Here is a 16,355-nt window from a genome sequence, read left to right on the forward strand (position 1 = left end):
GAAACCAGAAAGAGGTTGAAGTGGGTTGTTAAGCACGGTCGGATTTGCCTTTTGGAAGGGTAACGTCAGCGTTCCAGAGAGAACTAACTGGAAGGAGACAGCTAGGGGCAGAGAGTTGATTCGGAGGCTGTGGCGGTCATGCAGGGAAGGAATGAGGCAAGGAAGTGTCAGGAGGAATGGGGAGAGAGTTGCATTTCAGCGATATAAGGAGGTTGCCTGGATTGGTTCGGGCACTAGGGAAGGGAGGAGTTAGGGTCAGGTCACTCACCTCTGACTTGGCAAATACAGACAGAACACCTGTACCCTTTTTCCAGAGGGAGCGACTAGTATGCGGTATCGTCAGCCCTGACTGTGTCCAGCCTCAGGGCACCATCTTGGGGCACTGGCCGCTCTTCCTGTCAGCCCTGGATGCAGCCCCTGATGGTGCAAAGGGCGGGCTTCCCATCCTAACACGTCAGCACACAAAGATGGAGAGGGGCAGGGCCGCTGCAGTAAAAACTTACTGGGAGGCAGGGAGAAGGGACGTCTCAGTAGCTGCCGTCTCACGTCCTGCTGGAGAGTAGCAGACCCTGCGCCCTGGCCGCACAGGGAACTCCTAGGTCGTGGCTGCTTTGGGTTTGTTGTCTGAGAGGATCTTTTTGGTCCATTGTCCTTTGTAGCTCATCTGGGAGGCTGTGTAAGTCATGTGCCAGCTCAGATGTCGCCTCCGCAGAGCTTTCCTCCGACCTCTCGGTACAAAGCAGGCACCCAGTCTGTAGCTGCCGAGTGGGAGCTCTCGGCAGGACACCCGCCGCCTGTGGTTCTCCAGTTCCTGTGCTGGTTTTACTCCTTCTGCCCCTCTTACACTGCAGTGTCAGCTCATGAGGGTGGGAGGGGTTTTGGCTGGTATGTTCACTTTGCATCTAATACCGCAATAACATCTGACTCAATATATTTTTTTGAAAGAATGAGTAAATGAATGAGAATTACACAATGCTGAAGGAGGAACAGGTTTCTTATTTTTTTGAAATATATTTTTATTGATTTCAGAGAGGAAGGGAGAGGGGGAGAGAGAGAGAAACATCAACGATGAGAGAAAAATCATTGATTGGCTGCCTCCCACACACCCCACACTGGGAACCGAACCCACAAGCTGGGCCTGTGTCCTAACCGGGAATTGAATTGTGACCTCATGTTTCAGAGGTTGACACTCAACCACTGAGCCACACTGGCTGGGCTTATCTTTTATTTTTGTTTGATTTTTGGTGGGAAAGAGAAGGATGATTTCAGTTTGGATATAATGAGTTTTAGAAATATTGAGGTACAGGTGGCCAATAAGCCAATACATATACACGCCAGAAGCTCAGGGGAAAAATTAATTACCATACAGACAGCTAATGTTTACTGAGCTTTTCTCATGTGTCAGGCTCGGTTCTTAGCCGTTTACTGATCTTAGCAAAGTGAAACTGTAGATTTATGGAGGCAAAAGTCGGAACTATTGAATCGGAACGTTCAGAGAGACTGCATGATAAAAAATAGGGGCAAAATCCTGGGGACCCCGGCGTACAGAGATGAGCGTAGAAAGAGGCACCTCTCAGAGAAGCCACCAGAGAGGCGGGGGTCGGGTGGGGTGGGGCCTCTGGGAGAGTGGTGTCTGGGAATCCAGGGAGTGGGAGGAGGAGAGCTCACAGCTTGTCTCAGATCGGAAAAGTCCGTGGATCTCAGCATCAAAGACATGCCACCTGGGAGGAGCTGTTTCAGGAAGCCCTGGGGAAGGGAACGAGGTTAAGGGTTGAGAGTTTACAGGTGCCACTGGGAAAGGAGAGTCTGAAAATACAGGGGAGGCAGACAGTGTTACTGCGTGATTCCTGGGGAGGTGGGAGTTGATGGCAGCCGGAGCTTTGTTTCTTTGCGTTCCCCAGGAGCCTTCTGATTGTCTTGTGTCGTTTTCCCCAGCGGAGCAGGAGACAGGAGAACCTCCTGGCTGCCGTTCGACTGCCTGGTCAGGATGCAGGGGCCTGGTTGGCCACAGCTCCTGACTCAGCGCCTGTCAGCAAAGGGCAGAGGTTCCTTTGCTGCTTTTGCTAGGATCAGCTGTTAGTTTTATATTTTTCCAGGTTACTGTGGCTTCCTATGGTTGCACTTCCATTTCTTCCCATGAGGCCTGGAGCTCTGGTTGCATGAAAGTCATCTTTGAGAGGTAGTCAGACCACCAGTAGTTGAATGGCTCAGCAATATTGACAGCGGCACACTTAGTAAGGAAGCCTACATTACGTATATGTCTTAGGAAGTTATGAATTTGCATCAGTCTTAGTTGTTGTCCTCCCCTCCCCCCCAGAATTAGGAATTAGATTTCCAGCTGGCAAAGCAAAAAATAAAGATAGTGTTTTTAGGATGTGCTGCCCAACTGTAAAGTGTACTTTAGTTTCTTGATACATGGATTCTAAAATGTTTCGTATTGCTTGAGATTTTCTGAATTTGTATCTGGTTTTAGTGTGCCCATAGACAATGGAGTTAGGTAATATAGAAAAGTATTTTTTCCCTTTGTTTTGTTTTTAAAAATAAATATCTTTATTCAAATTTAAAAAATGAGTTGACATTTACTTGAAAAGAGTTTCCTATTATTTTTATTATAGATTCTGGAGCCTACAGTAAGTCATCTCTTTTGATAATGTGTTTAAAAAGTGAAAACAGACTGTACGACCGCATGTGAAAAGTCTCCAATCTGTAGGTTTTTCTTTTAAAACAAGCCAATGCCGCCTAAGGTAACAGTTCCGCTGTCAGCAGAGTGAAGCGTGTGCAGTCGAGGGGTCTTGCCCAGACCTTGATTCTTGCTAAAACGCAGCCTGGAGGATGGGGAGGGGAGGGAGGGCGACTCGGGAGAAGCAGAGCTGTCTCAGCTCCCACAGGCTGGTCCGACGTGGTGCTCAGAATCTCAGCAGCGCCATTGCCATGTGACCAATACAGGCACTCCGCTCCTTCCGGGGGAAGCCTTTCGGTGTTTCTCAACTTTTTGTTGTCAGGACTTCTTTGTATTCGTAACATTTATTGAAGACCTGAAAAGTGCTTTTGTTTATATCTAGGCATATTTTGGTTCTATAGGTTATATATTATATACCGATGTTTATCATATCAGAAATTAAAACTCTTAAGAGTTTAACATATATATATTAATTCATTAAAATACCAATAAGAAATTCATTAATGCTTACATAAGTACTATTTTTAGGAAAAATAACTACATTTCAGAAAGTTTAGTGAGCACAATGGCATTGCTCTGCATTTTTGTCAGTCTCATTAATACCTGGCTTACTTGAATTCAGCTAGATTTTCACATCTGTTTCCGCATCCAGTCAGTCATTTGGAATACTTAATTCTAAGTTTTTAGAGAATAAGATTTTAAAAAGCAAATTATGCGTTAGTATTTCTAAGAAAATAATTTAGCCTCATGGGCCCATGAAAGGGTTTCTGGGACCTCGTGGGGGATGCCCTGGACCACAGTTTAAGAACCACTGGGCAAAACTATACATTTCTTGAGGGTAGAGACCATTGCCTTGGTTTCTTTTCTTCTGTTCCTGGGAGACTTATAAAATATTCATCTTGATTCCTCAAATGTGTTTACTGAGTCAACTTTCCCCTATGAAATTGCAGGGAACAGAACCATCCGGTGAATCAGGACTGAACTTCCTTTGCAGGATGCCTTTCCCCTTAGTTAGTCATCGTGTAAGAATTAATCTAAATCTTTTGACTCAGCAGCCATTGAGGTGCCACTGACGCTTTTCACTGTGTCTGATGACATGGTAGACTGGCTACAAATCAAGAGAAGACATTTGGAAAGAAGTAGCCCCTCTTCAGTGCCATGAATTCTAGGAAGTCTTGGAGGTTGCTGGGAGAAATAAGCTGGAATTGTTTCCTAGAAACGGAGCGGAAAATCCTTGCAGAAGAGTTAGGGCCTGGCTGGCACATGCGATCCACTGTGCCCTTCCGGCCGCATTTTCTGCGCCCAGGCAGTGGCAGGTGGCCCGAGAGCAAGTGGGAAGCCGTAGTCGGCTCTCCAAGTAACAGCATTTCATTTGCCAAGTGCCGTATCAGTGCTCTCTAAACTTACAGTAGAAGTATGCACACTCAGGCTGAAAATACTCGTACTGTTGGTGCCAAGTTTTCAGACTTTTGATAAAATGTAGGTAAGCAATATCAAAAGGTATCTTAACAACTATGGTAAATTTTGCATAAAACAAGTATGTGTACAACTTGCAGTGTTTACATTGGAGGAAATGTTAGGTAAAATCTTCATGAATACAGTGGCATAAAAGCAATTGCTTTTGCATTTGACTTGCAAAGAAATGGAAGCAAGGACATTTTAAAAACAGCATGCATTTGTCTGCTTTATCTGAATGAGTAGTGGCGTTTTCTAACTGCTTGCCTCTTGGGCACGGAAGTTACTGTGGTACATTCTTACTAATAGTCTTTGAACTTCTTTCTCTGTCCTTCTTTTCCGGGCGTATATTGCTGCCTGTAGCGCTTCAGCATGGAAGGGATCTCAAATGTCATTCAGAATGGCCTCCGCCACACCTTTGGAAATGCAGGTGGAGAGAAACAGGTGCTCGGTTATCCTTATTTTCCTCATTCTCTGCTCTTTCATTCTCTGTGTAAGTGAAGGTCCTGAAAGCTGGCAGCTTTACTAACTTACTAAGACTGTTGCTTACAAGAGAAATGCAAGTTTATAATGTATAAACTTATATAGAATGAAAATATATAGAAGTTCCCTTTAGGAAAAAGCAGTATAGACTAAATGCATTCTTAATGCATGTTTTAGAGCTTCGGTTTTCATTTTCACCTCTAAACAGATATTAACATGCATATAACTAATTGCATGTGTAGAATATGTAATTGTGAAAAATAACTAGAATATGCTACTCTAATTCTAAAAGTTTAGAAACAAGATCTCATTTTTGGGAAAGAAAATCAGGAGTTGGTATCTTTTGGATTAGTGTTCTAGGTCAGAAATGTCTATGGCGTATATCTTACCTCTTTTTAAATGATATTCATGTGTTCTTAAGGTATATCATATAGTCTGCCAACTCGCTTGTTTACCAAAGGCATGAAACATTTATACAAATCATACATAGATATGAGGGTGGTAATTTGCTTTTTATTAACAAATTTGTATGGTTTTAGAAATACCACAAACACGGGGAACATCTGCATTGAGTATGCTTAAGATTACTTTTCACAATTGGAAATTTCACCTCAAAAAGAAAGCTCTTCAATTTAGCTCTTAAGTGAAGCAATGCAAGTGCACAGCATGCAGCTTTGTAGGCAGTTTATCCAGAGAAGGCATTTGAGCGTAGGGTTTTACTGGAGATAGTTCTGTATTACTTCGGAAGGGAAATGACCGACATTAAATAATCCTTCACATCGACATTTGCAGCTTATAAAGGGGTTCCATGCAGGGATGGTTGAATTTTTTTTATTTATTTTGGTGTTTCTCGCCTCTCTCAAACCCATAAGATGGCAAAATAACTCCCAATCTGATCCAGCACCTGGGAGCGGGCAGGAAGGCTGGAAGGCGTAGCCGGGTGGCACGCATGCCCAGGCCCGATTCCGGGTGCCTCTCCAGGTTGGCCGTCACCCCTGCCGTTAGTGGAGCCCCAGGAGGGCACGCCTCCAGCTCTGAGGGTCTCCTTCCCAGGAGATGTACTCGGTCATGCAGGTGGGCTTCACCTTGGAGAGGTCTGCACCAAACAGAGGACGGAGCACTGAGTTTCTTAAACATTGAACAACGCCCACTTCTCTACTTTTCTGAACCTAGGGAGCTAGTTATGATTAAGTAACTTTATCTTTTTTAAATTTTTTTATGAGTGGGATAAAATCACTCAGAGGATTAGGAATAGAGCTGAGATGTGGGCAGGGGCTACATGGTGGGAGGAGCCGGACAGACGGCATGGAGAACTGGTGGGCCTCTAGATGAGCCTATGCAGACTGCACTGAAACGTATAGTTTTGGTGGAGTGGCCAGAAGAGGAGACTCCGGACAACAATCTTTAGACTGTGTTCTCAAGGGACATAGTTATAGTTCATAACTTGATACTTGAGAGGCATTACACTAGTAGACTAGGCAATTTGTCTCAATTTCAGACATGAATTTTCATTGTTCATTTACCCTTAGGCCATTCTCTTTCACTTTTCTCTTTTCCACTAATGCCTTCAAACATTTATAACAACTTACACAATAATTTAAAATAATAATAGTAATAATAAACACCTCCTAAATTACTTGGGTAAATGTGTCCTTGTTAGTTTCTAGAAGCAGCTAGTATTTTTTCATGTGACCATTTTATTCAAGCGGAAAAAAATGGCCTGAAACAGAATTATTTGACTATTGGGAATTATTTTGTTATGCAGAACTGTTACAACTATGCTTTTAGTTAAAATTACTATCTTAAAAATGTGTTGAAAATATGCAAGGAGAATGTTAGATAAGACTTCACTTTGAACACGTTGAACAAGTCATCCTCAGACCTGCTCCTCTGAAGTTTTTAATAACTGAAAGGTGAACAAATGCGTATTTATGTTGACATTGGGTTTGGATGAAGCAGATAGAGGTGGGAAAAGCTGAGCTGCAGTTGAGACATAAGATACCTGTGTCCGTTACTAATGTAACTCGTGTCATGTTATAAAATAGACATCTGGTAACTGTTTCTAATTTTTGCAGATCAGGTAATTCAGATTTAAGTGACACTTTTTTTTTTTTTTTAATTTGGCAGTACTTAACAACAGTTATTCCCTATGAGAAAAAAAATGGACCACCATCTGTTGAAGATCTTCAAATATTAACAAAAAGTGAGTAAAGACCAAACTAAACTGTTACTTACCTTTTGCTGATTCTAAATACTGATTTCAGTTGGCTGGCTATATTGCTGTGGTTATTGTTTGTTTTATTGATTTAATAAATGATGGATTTCATCCTTTATTCTTTAGAGAATGAAACTATAAATGGTTCTGACATCTAACATAACCCTAAATTTAGAGTTGATTTATGGGTTTTATTTTTTTAATTTGTTTTCTGGCCTCTTAAAATGTGTACAACTTGAATTTTGGGGGGAAAAATGTAACCTGATTCTCCATTACCTTATGTATATTTAAGAACATACCCATTTATCAATAAGTAAGGTCCTTCATGGATCTTATGTAAATATCACTGAGTAACTGAATAGGAAAAATTTAGGAGAAGTATGGCTCCCCCCTCTCTCTTTTATAAATATAGACCCCCTAGACAATAGTTATAGGTAGACCATAAATTGATAGTGATATTTTAAGAATATTCATTCATTGAGCAAACATTTAGTAAAGACCTACTCTGTATCAGGCCGTGTTCTGGGCACTTGGGATACTTTAGTGAACAAAGCAGACAAAAATACTCTAAGTCTAACAAAGGTAACTTGTCAGACCTAACTATTCATGGTATCGAGTGTCTATGATAGCCATAAATGAGCCCTGAGTTCTGGTTCTGTTCCTGTCATTTAGAGCAGCGGTCGCCAACCGGTGGTCCGTAGACCACTGGTGGTCCGTGAGGTCCGAAAGGTTGGTGACTGCTGGTTTAGAGGGATATCCTTAGAAGTCACTTATCCTCTCTTGGTCACAGTGAAAAACGAGGCTGAAAATAGTTGCTCCCTTTACCTCATAGTAAGCAAGTTAATGTATAGGGTGGGGCAAAGTAGGTTTACAGTTGTGATTATGCAAAACATACTTAAAAACATTTAATGCTTAAATATGGATACATTAAGTGATGCCAGCCAGTCTAAAATAAATAATTAAGAGATGAACTGGGTGGACAGCCCTCTAATTTTGAGGAAGAACTTAGGAAGTTTTGAGTGTCCAAGATCACACAGGGGAATGGTTAATTACAGGGCTGGTCTCTTCATTCCAGTCTGCTGTACTTTTAATGATGCTGGCTTTTGGTACATGATTTTATATAGAATGGAAAACAAATTTAAAATATGATTGGAAGCAGAAATACTGGACATAGTAGTCCTCTAAGATGGGACCATAAATACCACCTAGAGGTTAGGAATTACTGAGAGACCCCACCTTCTCAGGTCAAGGACAAACATTTACTTGGTCACACCAAGGCCATCAGAATGCCCTTGGGACGATTCTTAGGTGATATCTGCATCGTTTGAGGAGCTTGGAATCTTTGGGTGAGTGCACGTGTGTAGGGTGCGTAAGTGAATGCCCAACTTAATGTAGCTCTGAGGACAGGAAGGATGACCTTCACTTTGAAAATAAAACAGTGGGCATCTGAGAACTTTGGGAGACCCTGAGCCTCTGCTCCCACCACCTGCAGATGGCAGCCACAGGAAAGCCCCGTGGAGACAGTAGCCTTCCTGGTAAAACTATTGGAGGTGCAATAATAATCTTTATCAGAATTAGAATAATATTAGTTGTATTGATAACTATGGTTAATGCTTATGCAGCATATATTACGTGCCAGGCACTATTCTACGTCCTCACATCTCGATTAGTGGCTGAACACTCAACCAGCCTCTGAGGCAGGTCTAGTTATCCTCCTCACGTTACAGACGAGGAGCTCGGTGCCCTCAGTGGTTAAGTAACTTCCTCCGCGTCCCATGACTAGGAAGCAGCAGAGTCGGGGTTTAACCAGGAAGGCTGACCTGACAGTTACACTGTGTGGTACTGTCGTGTCTGGGGGAGGAAAGGGGGCATTTCCCCTAGGGTGCTCTGGAGAACATTGGAGTTGCCAATCGCTGCAGAAGAGCAGTATTTGTGGGTTTGTCTGTACCTGTGTGGTCTAGGCTTGTGTTGTTTTTAAGCATTATAATAGTAGCTGTTTTTCCTATTTTGTCTTTGCTTAGAGACAAAACCCTCAGATTCCCGATAGGAGAGGCTGATTCACCAGGTTCCTCAGGAGAGGAGGCAGCAGCCTGCCTGCTTCATGGAGTCTGGCCTTCATTTTGGTCTCTTCTTTAGAAGTTCCAAGAAGGCTGGCAGATATGCTCCTTGAGGACAGCTCACTGTTCATTTGTCTGTTTCTCCAGCTGTGGCATCTGCAGCACTAGGTTCCTGTGCTCTGAGCTCACAGATGTGCATGTGACGGGAACCTGCTTTCAGCCTTTATGGTAAAGCTGGGCTCCGTGCCAATAGCCGGGTTTCTCTTCCCTCCTCCACTGTTTGTGAAATCGGGGAAATAACTCCCAGGGAGCTGGAATATCCTGACCCAAATTCCTGAGCATTTGCAGGTGTATTCCCTTATTGAGAAGATAATAATTTGCATGAACTGGTTATACCAGAATGAAGATTAAGGCTAAGTGATAGAAATTAAATGATATTTTGGTCTGAATTTAGAATTGTTGGCTTTTCCTTCTCTTTTGTTTCCTAGTTCTTCGTGCCATGAAAGAGGACAGTGAAAAGGTTCCGAGCTTGTTAACTGATTATATACTGAAAGGTGAGTTTCATAATGGCTTCTGTGCAATGGTTGGCAAGTTGTGATTACTCAGTAAATGCATCGTCTTGCTAATAGATTAAAAGTAACTTTCAAAAGCACAACCTTCATTAATTTCATTTGTGCTGGGTGAGGATACATGGCTTAATTATGCTATCAGCATTATAAATTACGGTTATGTAACATTTTCCTTTACTTGAGGTCCTGGGCTAGAAATCATTTCCACGGCTAAATTATAAACATCGAGGTGGGCAGTGGAAGAAATACTAGTAGTATGGAAATATTGCCATAAGTATGCGTAATTAGAGCATCAGCTGTTGACACTGGGAGGGTTTGAGAAGGTGGCCTCTGCCAACTTGGGGACAGTAGGAAGAGAAGGACGGGTTAGTGAGGATGCATGAAGGAGGGAGCAATCAGTTAACCGTTCCAAAGGACTGTGACAGGGACTGGTGTAAGGGACGGGGAGGGGCGCAGGGAAAAATGAAAGGAATGGACTTGCATGAACCCAGGACAGTGACAAGTGAGCCATAAATCTTAGGAGCAAGATCAAGACCACACAGGATGGGAACAGTGATGGGGCAGATGATCGTTGGAGGAGTTAATGAGATCGCCTGCTTTGCTCAGGGAAGAGCAAACTTGGGATGGTAAAGAGGGGACAGGAGAATTTAGTTATAGGCAAAACTACCGCTTTTCAATGAAATTACGTTTTGAGAAGTAGCAGTTATTCAGGTGACAGATTTTCAAAGCATCACAAAGTGTATCCTGCGGTATTTGGTTCACTTTCAAGAGCAACCTCTTCTGGCAACTTTTCTTTTTGGGAGTTCTCTCTCTCTCCACCAGCTGTTAGCTGAATTTAAGGAAGGTTGGATTTCTGAGATGTTAGGTAACCAGAGGGACGTTTTCCTCAACCATAGCTTCATGGAGGGACTCTCAGCGGTAGAAACCAGGAGTGCAAAGGGAGTAATAAGAGTTTCACCTGTGAGAGACCGGATTGATGGGGAGCCAGCCAGCCATTAGTTAACGAGAGTAGAAAAGACATTGTCTTTTTCATAAGCTGTTTTTCAATGACAGGCTTTTTCTTCTTACATTCTGGATGTTTTAAAAAGAAAATCTGACATCTTTGCTTTTGTGCCATGCTAGCATTGGTATAAAAGGTGGATTGTTCTGAGGTTTGCCCTTATAGATGCGGCACAGGAATGAGATGAACATGAAGACATGTCAATTTTTAATTATCGTGGGTGCCCAGGGCCTTGCCATGCGGGGCAGAGAGAGGAGGAGCTTCTGAGGCATTCTCTAGCTCTTTTATCCTCCGACCTCACGGAGGAATGTATGACCCAGAGAACAGTGCTGTGGGGGGAAGTGACTTCTACTTTTTTCCTCTAAAACCCAGGCTGTCCTGTGAACCTGGACACCGCGTGCCTCGGGGAAGCAGCACCCACCCCTCTGCTCCCCCGCTCGGGCGCTGGCTCCGCTGAGCCCGGGGCTCTGTGCAGTGCCCGCACTGCTGAGCTGCTCGTGCGCAAGTTGTGGTTTTGTCCTTGGCAGGACGGGGTGGAAATGAAGCTGGGGTTCAGATGAAAGTGGTGATACTTGTCCAAGAGAATGAAGGGGAGTGGAACGCTCAGGTGTTCAAGGGCACGGGAAGGTGTGGCTACGGGGCCAGTTTCCACCCATCGGGACAACCCCGCTGCCAGCTGATGGCTCCTCCCCTCTGGGACCAGAACGTTTATTTGCCTGGCAGGTGTTGCTCAAGGGAGAGCTTGCCGTCCCTTTTCTTGGTGGGCTTTCTCTTCTCATGTTAGTTTAACACCAGTGGCTGGGGCTTGGCTGCCTAAATTAAGGTAACTTTCATGTGCAGGGGAGAAATGCAAGAAGGCAGCAAAGTGGCCTCACTTGGCCCGAGGAAGACGGGACGGGTGCAGTAGGGGCTACCTGAGCGTCTTCCTCACCCCCGCCTCGCTCCCCGCCACAGCCCACAGTTGTACCAAAGGCGAGTAGTTCGGCTGCCTCCGGGCTGATCCTGGGCAGGGACCGCAGCGTGTGCCGACTGGCGCCTGGGGGAGCTCACCGGGGAGGCAGTTTGCTACAAGCCGCCTGGTACTGGGCTAACACGGGCCTCTCTGAGGGGTGCCCTCGAGACGTGGCCGTTTGGTATCTCATTTCTGGGCAGTGGGAACAAATATCTTAAGAGAACTTTCATTGTTGGGCGTAGCCTTTTAGAACCTTTCTTAAAATTGCTACTGTAGACCCTTGCATTCACAGCAAGTTCTCATTAGTTAAAGGTGTTTTTTATGTAGATGTTAATGAAATGAATGTGCTTCTCGTGTCTACAAAATACGCATTTCTATTGACGTTTCCTTTCTCTCCCTAGTCCTGTGTCCTACATAGGGCGGCCTCTCGCAGGAGCCGTCTCCTGTGGCCTGGACGCCGGATTTCACACAGCAGTCCTCCGAGAGCGGCCCCCTCCCTCCTGCTAGCGGAAGCTCGGCAACGTGAACTTGGGTTTGTGACGCAGTATTAATAGACCACGCCTTCACTGATCCTTCGTATTAGGAACCAAGACAAACATGGCACTATTTTGAATTCTAGGGATTTTTTTTGTTAAATATGAACAATTATGAATTCTTCAACTTTGAGAGTCAGGGGATGTAATATGAACTATGCATGTGCAGTTATATTTTTTATGTACTGACCATATGCCCATTTGAGGTTTCATGGCTTTCTAGATATAAACTACATTGAAGGACAGGTTAAAGCAGCGGTTGCCAACCGGTGGTCCGCGAGCCACTGGTGGTCCGCGAGGTCTGAAAGGTTGGCGGCCGCTGGGTTAAAGCATTGAGAGATTCATAGCACAGCGACGGCAAAACCAACACTGATTGTTGTAAGAGAACCGTCAGTGTAAGTATCAGTATTGCCCAGAGACGGAAGCTTAAACTTGGGCTGTTGTTAGGATGAAACGGGAATGTGTCATCTTGGTTTAATCCTCAGTGAGAACGGGAACTGTTGGCGATGGTGTTAGAGGCTGCTGCGGCGTTCACCATGGATCAAATTTTAACCATTAGGTTGCCATTTACTTTCAGAATCTTGTGCTGTTTAACGTTAGATGTTTGAGTTTTGTTTTATGTGTCTGTGGAGAAGTGTCCTTTAAAGGGAGTGTGTCTATCGTTAAGGTGCTTAAGAAGCCGAAAGCTGCAGCTTTGCCCATCCCCCACGGCTGTTATAGCTTCACGCCTGTGCGCCTCCCCAATACTAACTCTGGAAACAGCTGCTCATGGATACATCACCAGCCATGAAGCACTTCCGCCCGTTCCAATCAAGTCAGTGCCCTTTAATAAACGTTGGGAAAAGATACAGTATGCCTGAGCGCTTCATTTCTATTTTCAGTTTTTGGTGTAGTTTTTAACCAGTTTTCTTCCCTTGCAGAGCTAGATTCTTCTCCTTACTATGCACACATTGTCCATCACTTCAGGGCCTGAGCTGGGAAACCCCGGTGGCCGCCTGACAGTAAGGAGTGTTGGGGTGGGGGTAGGGGTGGGGGAGGGACGATTTTTCTGGAATGATAGGAGCCCTGTCATTCTCTGTGCGGTCGCTGAGATAACATGGTAAGAGTCTGTGTAGCCGCTTGTGACCCTGGAGATTGTTAGACTGACAACCTGAAAGCAAAAGGACAGCTTGTCTTTCTAATCCCAAATGTGGAGTCACTTGGAAAGTTACAGGGTGTGACTAAAAGTGTTTGTTTGTGGCCAAGAACCAAAGTGCTTGGTTCTTGAAGAACTACGGTACACGCCAAGTGCCTGCCATAGATCTATTTTATTCTTCAGGAAATTATATTTGTTTTTCTTTTACAAGAGCACAACAGGAACCAAAGTAAAAGAGTAATAGATACAGCACTCAGGATAAATCATATCTTTAAAATAATAATAAAAAAATTTACACCTTGTCCTATATCCTGTTAGTATTTTCATAATATGGCCATGATTGAAAAAGCAAGCATTTACAATTTTTTTTGATAAAGACTTTTTATGCCAGGAATGGATTAATTGTCAACAAAATCTTATATTAATCAGGCTGATGTAAATCTTATTTTGGTAACATATCATTAACAAATTTATTTTGGAAATAGATAAAAATATTGCCCCTTGATAATAAATCTTTTTCTTTCTTTGATGCAAACAGCTAGAACACCTTTTTTTTTTTGATATTCTAAGACAAAGAAAATGGTTAATCTTCAGATTAATAAATTAGGACATTATAATAATAAATTAAAATTTTTTTTAAAGTTCAGCAATCTCTGTCCAAGTATTTACAACAATACTTGAAAGTTCCTTTACAAAACAGAACACATTTTCTTTTCACATTAAGCATACTGGGTATCTGTGTCTTTCACAACAAGCATTTTTAAAAGAAAAAAAATCAATGCACAAATGGGTAATTAGTATAAAAGTGCTAAGAGCTGTTTGAAAAGTTAACACTATAGTATACAGTCAGTTATATTTGAGGCAAACTACAACAAACTTCCAGCTTATTTATGGACAATATTCCAGTAGTTGTTTCAAACAGTTGTTTGAAGGAAAAAAAAAAAAATCCAGGAGCTGATTAGTGATGCAGATAAACTGCCATCAGTGTTTCTGGCCAGTGGAGCGAATTGAAAACCAACTGAAAGCAAATCCAAATGAGTCAGGAGATTCACTAAAGGAAGACCCTCTCCACAGCAGGTGTGATGTCACGGCTCAAGGCGTGTACGTACACACTCGCCCCCCACACACCTTTCTTCCCGATTAAACTGCAGGTAGAACGAGATCTCATGTTATTCAAAAATTTGTAAGTGATCAAAAGTATTGATATGGAATGCCTATTTGTCTTTGTTCTGGTTAAAAATCTCATAAAAATACATTCAACAGGAAAACATAAATTGTATGTGTATAAATATATATGTATGTATATATTATATACACACGCACACAAATACTTTTTTTTTGAAGCAAAAGATAGTTACATAAATATTCCTATAATTGCTAAAGTTTAAAGAGGCATATTTTTTTTGAGCTTCAACAAAGGTGCTTGAATAATATACAATTAAAATGAAGTAGTTTTCTATTTTGTAGAATCAGTATATAATAAGGAAAAAAAAAATCCCCAATCAGTCTTTTTAAAAAGAAAAGTTTCTTCTTAAGCTAGAGCTTCAACAAAAACTGTGAACAACCAACAATCAAACAGAACGAAGCAACAGCAAACAATGAAGCGTAGCCCTGGAAATACCTGGCGACCTCCACCCGCCTCGGTGCCGCGCGGTCCTGGGAACAGCTCAGTGCTCACGCCAAGAAATGACTTTGGGTCCTGTTTACCTGCCGACTCTGCTAGGAACTGGCTGATTGGCTTGGAAGAAAACGAAAGCAGCAAAAAGTCTAACTGTAGATATCCTGAACAACCCGCTTCCCGGAAATGTGGTCCTCACATCTCCCTCGCTGCCCATGGCAGCTGTGACTAGAGGGGAGGAACTGTGGCTTTAGACCTGGGATGGCTATCGGAAGGTTCTGCCGCGCTCTGTGCTGCTAAGGTGGCTGCGGCGGCGGGATCACAGGCCTTTGGCTTCCTGCTCACTCGGGCCCGAGCGCCGCAACCCCGCAGGCGCCGGAGCAACAGGAAGAGCATCCGTTGGGCCCCGAACTGCTGCTGCTTCACGGGACTCTCCCCGAGCCAAGCTGACCAACGTCTTCCCAACACCACCCTCCCTCCCACTTCCCCAGCCAAACTCGACTGTCCCCGCCCCCAAATACCTCTACCGCTATATTACAAGCAAATATGTCTTAGCGACTTGGAAAACTTTGGTTCTAAGAAAACACTTGGTCAGTCACCTTGAGGAAAAGTGGGAATGCTTGTTCTGCACACTGCCGCCGACAGAGCCCATCCCAGTCAGTTCTTAGCGCTGAACATCCAGTCACCATCCAACACAACCCACTAAGCAAGTGCACAAATTCTAGTTTACTTTTAAGAGCAGATTGAGTCGCTTCTGGCTTCTACCACCTCATCCGACTTGCCTCCCTTCACACCGTCTGGTAGAACTTGTCTGCCTGTAGGTGGTTCTGTTTCTGCATGCTGTAGAAGCCGCTGAACCTGGCGTCCGGCTCCGCAATCCTGAGCATCCTCTGGGCACTGTCCCCCTGGGCGCGGGGTCCTTTCTTGCAGTCCACAGAGACCAGCTGGTTGCTTAAGGAAGAAGGCTAGGCAGCGAGGGAAAGAAAAACCGCAAAGAATTAGCTGCTTTACGGATCCCAAATTGACACAAATTTAGTCCCTAATTCAAGTGGGATGATAGCTTCACAGTAAAGTAAGTACACTGACGGGCGGACTCTCGGTGGAGCTTACATCTGTTCTGGTGCCAACTGCCGCTTCACGCAGGTACTGACTGACAAACTGTCTTTACGGGTGAAACGTCAGTAAGTTATGCCAAGTGGAGTGGGTGAAGGAACTGAGGGGAGTGGGGGAACTGGTGAAGTGAGTGACATGACTGTTTTCAAATCCTCGAAGGGCAGACTAGTACTTCAGAGGGTTGGAGAATGAGTGGAAGTTACGACAGGCGGAGACCACGCTGAAGTGCTCGGGCTGTACAACAGCCTGTGTCAGCCCCTCCACGCCCTGTGGGAGCGGGGCCCCTTTCCCGGCTCTGCAGAGGGGACTGCGCCTGCTCAGTCCCTGCCCCATGTCCTGACACAGCATGTGCCCAGCACATTTTTGTCTAAAGAACATCGGAGGCAGGATAACCATCCAATAGACTTTCACTGGGAGGGATAAAATAGTTATTCAAGGCTGCTTTAAATTCTTAAGGTTGTCTGATTTTTTTTCTTAGGAAAAAACTAAATGTAAAAGGTAGAATCAAGGTTGGAAAGCATCACAATTTATTTCCTTTAATGAAA

General features: G+C 43.9%; 2 protein-coding genes across 12 annotated transcripts in view; one reads left to right on the top strand and one right to left on the bottom strand.

Moving 5' to 3' along the window:
• FEZ2 (fasciculation and elongation protein zeta 2) overlaps positions 1 to 12,792 on the top strand; it is a 37,091-nt gene extending 24,299 nt beyond the window's left edge. For 2 of the 6 annotated variants that reach the window (XR_004971885.1, XR_004971884.1), the window contains 4 exons: positions 6,746 to 6,821; positions 8,855 to 9,118; positions 9,379 to 9,444; positions 11,813 to 12,792. Coding sequence is in view for 3 of the 6 variants with exons in the window: in XM_036334867.1 (XP_036190760.1) it covers positions 4,499 to 4,579; positions 6,746 to 6,821; positions 9,379 to 9,444; positions 11,813 to 11,829 (240 nt within the window). In the remaining 3 variants the exon portion in view is untranslated. Of the gene's footprint in view, positions 1 to 4,498; positions 4,580 to 6,745; positions 6,822 to 8,854; positions 9,119 to 9,378; positions 9,445 to 11,812 lie in introns of all 6 variants that reach the window. The other 4 variants (XM_036334867.1, XM_036334869.1, XR_004971883.1 and 1 more) reach the window with 3 other exon arrangements.
• A 440-nt stretch (positions 12,793 to 13,232) lies between these two features.
• The window catches only part of CRIM1 (cysteine rich transmembrane BMP regulator 1), a 175,442-nt gene continuing 172,319 nt past the window's right edge, over positions 13,233 to 16,355 (bottom strand). For all 6 annotated transcript variants that reach the window (XM_036334873.1, XM_036334874.1, XM_036334875.1 and 3 more), the window contains one exon: positions 13,233 to 15,662. In XM_036334873.1, the coding sequence (XP_036190766.1) occupies positions 15,486 to 15,662 (177 nt within the window). In that variant the 3' untranslated portion in view covers positions 13,233 to 15,485. The remainder of the gene's footprint in view (positions 15,663 to 16,355) is intronic.

Source organism: Myotis myotis, unplaced genomic scaffold, assembly GCF_014108235.1.
Source record: "Myotis myotis isolate mMyoMyo1 unplaced genomic scaffold, mMyoMyo1.p scaffold_m19_p_14, whole genome shotgun sequence".
Taxonomy (NCBI): Eukaryota; Metazoa; Chordata; class Mammalia; order Chiroptera; family Vespertilionidae; genus Myotis; species Myotis myotis.